This window comes from Nanorana parkeri, unplaced genomic scaffold, assembly GCF_000935625.1.
Source record: "Nanorana parkeri isolate BGI_ZX_2015 unplaced genomic scaffold, ASM93562v1 scaffold23, whole genome shotgun sequence".
Lineage (NCBI taxonomy): Eukaryota > Metazoa > Chordata > Amphibia > Anura > Dicroglossidae > Nanorana > Nanorana parkeri.
Genome location: NW_017306291.1, coordinates 3462424 through 3464435, shown reverse-complemented (window position 1 = coordinate 3464435; position 2012 = coordinate 3462424). Strand labels below are relative to the sequence as shown.

General features: G+C 46.7%; 1 protein-coding gene across 1 annotated transcript in view; it reads right to left on the bottom strand.

Annotated features, from left to right (window-relative positions):
* Positions 1-420: 420 nt before the first annotated feature.
* C1QL3 (complement C1q like 3) overlaps positions 421-2012 on the bottom strand; it is a 31177-nt gene continuing 29585 nt past the window's right edge. Inside the window, exon 2 of the mRNA XM_018564112.1 lies at positions 421-912. Coding sequence (XP_018419614.1) covers positions 733-912 — 180 coding nt within the window. The 3' untranslated portion in view covers positions 421-732. The remainder of the gene's footprint in view (positions 913-2012) is intronic.

Sequence of the window (2012 nt, the reverse complement as noted above, 5' to 3'; positions counted from 1 at the left end):
ACGTTTACGCTTCTTCATTTTTTTTTCACCACCGTTATTCACAGTTGTGCTTATATTATTCCTTGTCTCTCAAATACATACACCACCGTCCGTCCGCCATTTCTTATTATTGCAGAACAGAGACCGGGGATCATCCTTTCACCATACAGCTAGTCCGCTCCGGGCATTATCAATGGCAGGCAGGTTAGAAAGTTCAAAGCTGACAAATGGCTATAATAGCGAAGATATAGGACAGGGGTGGGCAACCTCGGCACTCCAACTGTTGTGGAACTACAAGTGCCATGAGCCATTGCCAGACTCTGACAGCCACAAGCATGACTCCTAAAGGCAGAGGCATTATGTGATTTGTAGATTCGCCACAGTTGGAGTGCCGAGGTTGCCTACCACTGGTATAGGATATAAATTGATATATACTTGGGGATTTTTTTTTTTTAAATACAAAAACTTTATTGTGTAGGATTTCATTCACACAGGCACGGACAAGTAATTTTGGCTTTGGCGGTAAGGGGGTGACACATCTGTGTAACGTGTACGACATATATGGATATAATTGATTGGATATTTGATGTCTTTTGAGGTGTAACTCAGGTAGCAGTGGATCTCCGTAGTAGTGCGCATGGTCCCCATATTCATTAAGCGTCTTATATCGCCACTATAGTCAGCAGCCCCTGGAGTCCGTCACGCCGGGGCTGCAGGAGTCAGAGAGTTTACTTCCAGATAATTGAGGTATCCTCAGTCGGCATAGATGATAAATCCAGAGAACGTGCTGTATTTGTTGTTATTGCCGCCGTGGGCTTTGCCACCATCCAGCTTAATGTAGACCTCGTCGCCCGGCTCTAGGTGTAGCACCACGCTGTTGCTGGCGTAGTCGTAGTTCTGGTCGGCGTCCTGGGCGATGGCGCTGGCCCGAACCTGAACAAGAGAAACAAGGCTGAGTCATTCACATGTCTGTGCAAATGTTTTCACTGCCAAGTTACAGCATTACATGAACGTTCGAGAGGACCGCGCACAGCGACTGCCAAAGCAACTGGCAATGAAGGCGTTCTGTCGCTGGAGCAAGTTGTTATTAGAGATAGCGTACATCAGGGGTGGGCAAAATCCGGCCCTCTAGCTGGGGTGAAACTACAAATCCCGTCATGCATCTGTCTCTGGGAGCCATGCCAGTGGCTGTGAGAATATTGCAATGCCTCATAGGATTTGTAGTTCCACAACAGCTGGAGAACAGCAGTGAAGCTAGACATTCTGTCACCCAGGGCAAAGGCCAGAATTTCTACTAGATATGTATAAGATGATCAGAATTCTCCTTATCTGATCAGTGGTGAATCACAGAATTCTTTTTCTACATTTTAGTTTTGTAACCATGTCGTATTAAGTCCATTTGATTGGAAGGGGAAAAAAATCTTACACGGTTATTTATTGGCAATAAACAGATATATTCACAAGTGACATGGAAACTATAGTTTACTTTCAGTAACGGATGCATACACATTCTCCCTTGCTGTTCCATATTACCGTGTTTTATATGCAGATTTGGGAATGCTCTAGTGCAGCGGTCGCCAACTGGTGGTCCACGAGAAAATTTTGGTGGTCCTCAATTGCCCCACTGGCCCCTCTGATGCCGTGCTGGCTGGGCTGTCATTGAAGTGGCACGGAGGCTCCAGGGCTGCCTCTCACTGACTCAAGCAGCGGCTGTCACAAGGAATGCACGGCTCTCAGTACAGTGCGGGCTCTGCAGGAGGCGGGGCATCTCGTCAGTACCCGGACTGAGCAGGCTGTGGGACATAGATAATGTGGGGAGAAGCCAGGTAATAGTCACTCAGTGTGGGGGAAGGGGTGGCATGGGGGTGGTTGGGGGCATTGCTGCCACCAGCACTGCCACTCCAGCACGCACACCCGCACCTATGTATGTATGTGTATATCTACTGTATATATATTCTCATATTTTTTGTTTCCTCATATATAAATATATTCTCATATGTGTGTGTGTGTGTGTGTGTGTATATATATATATA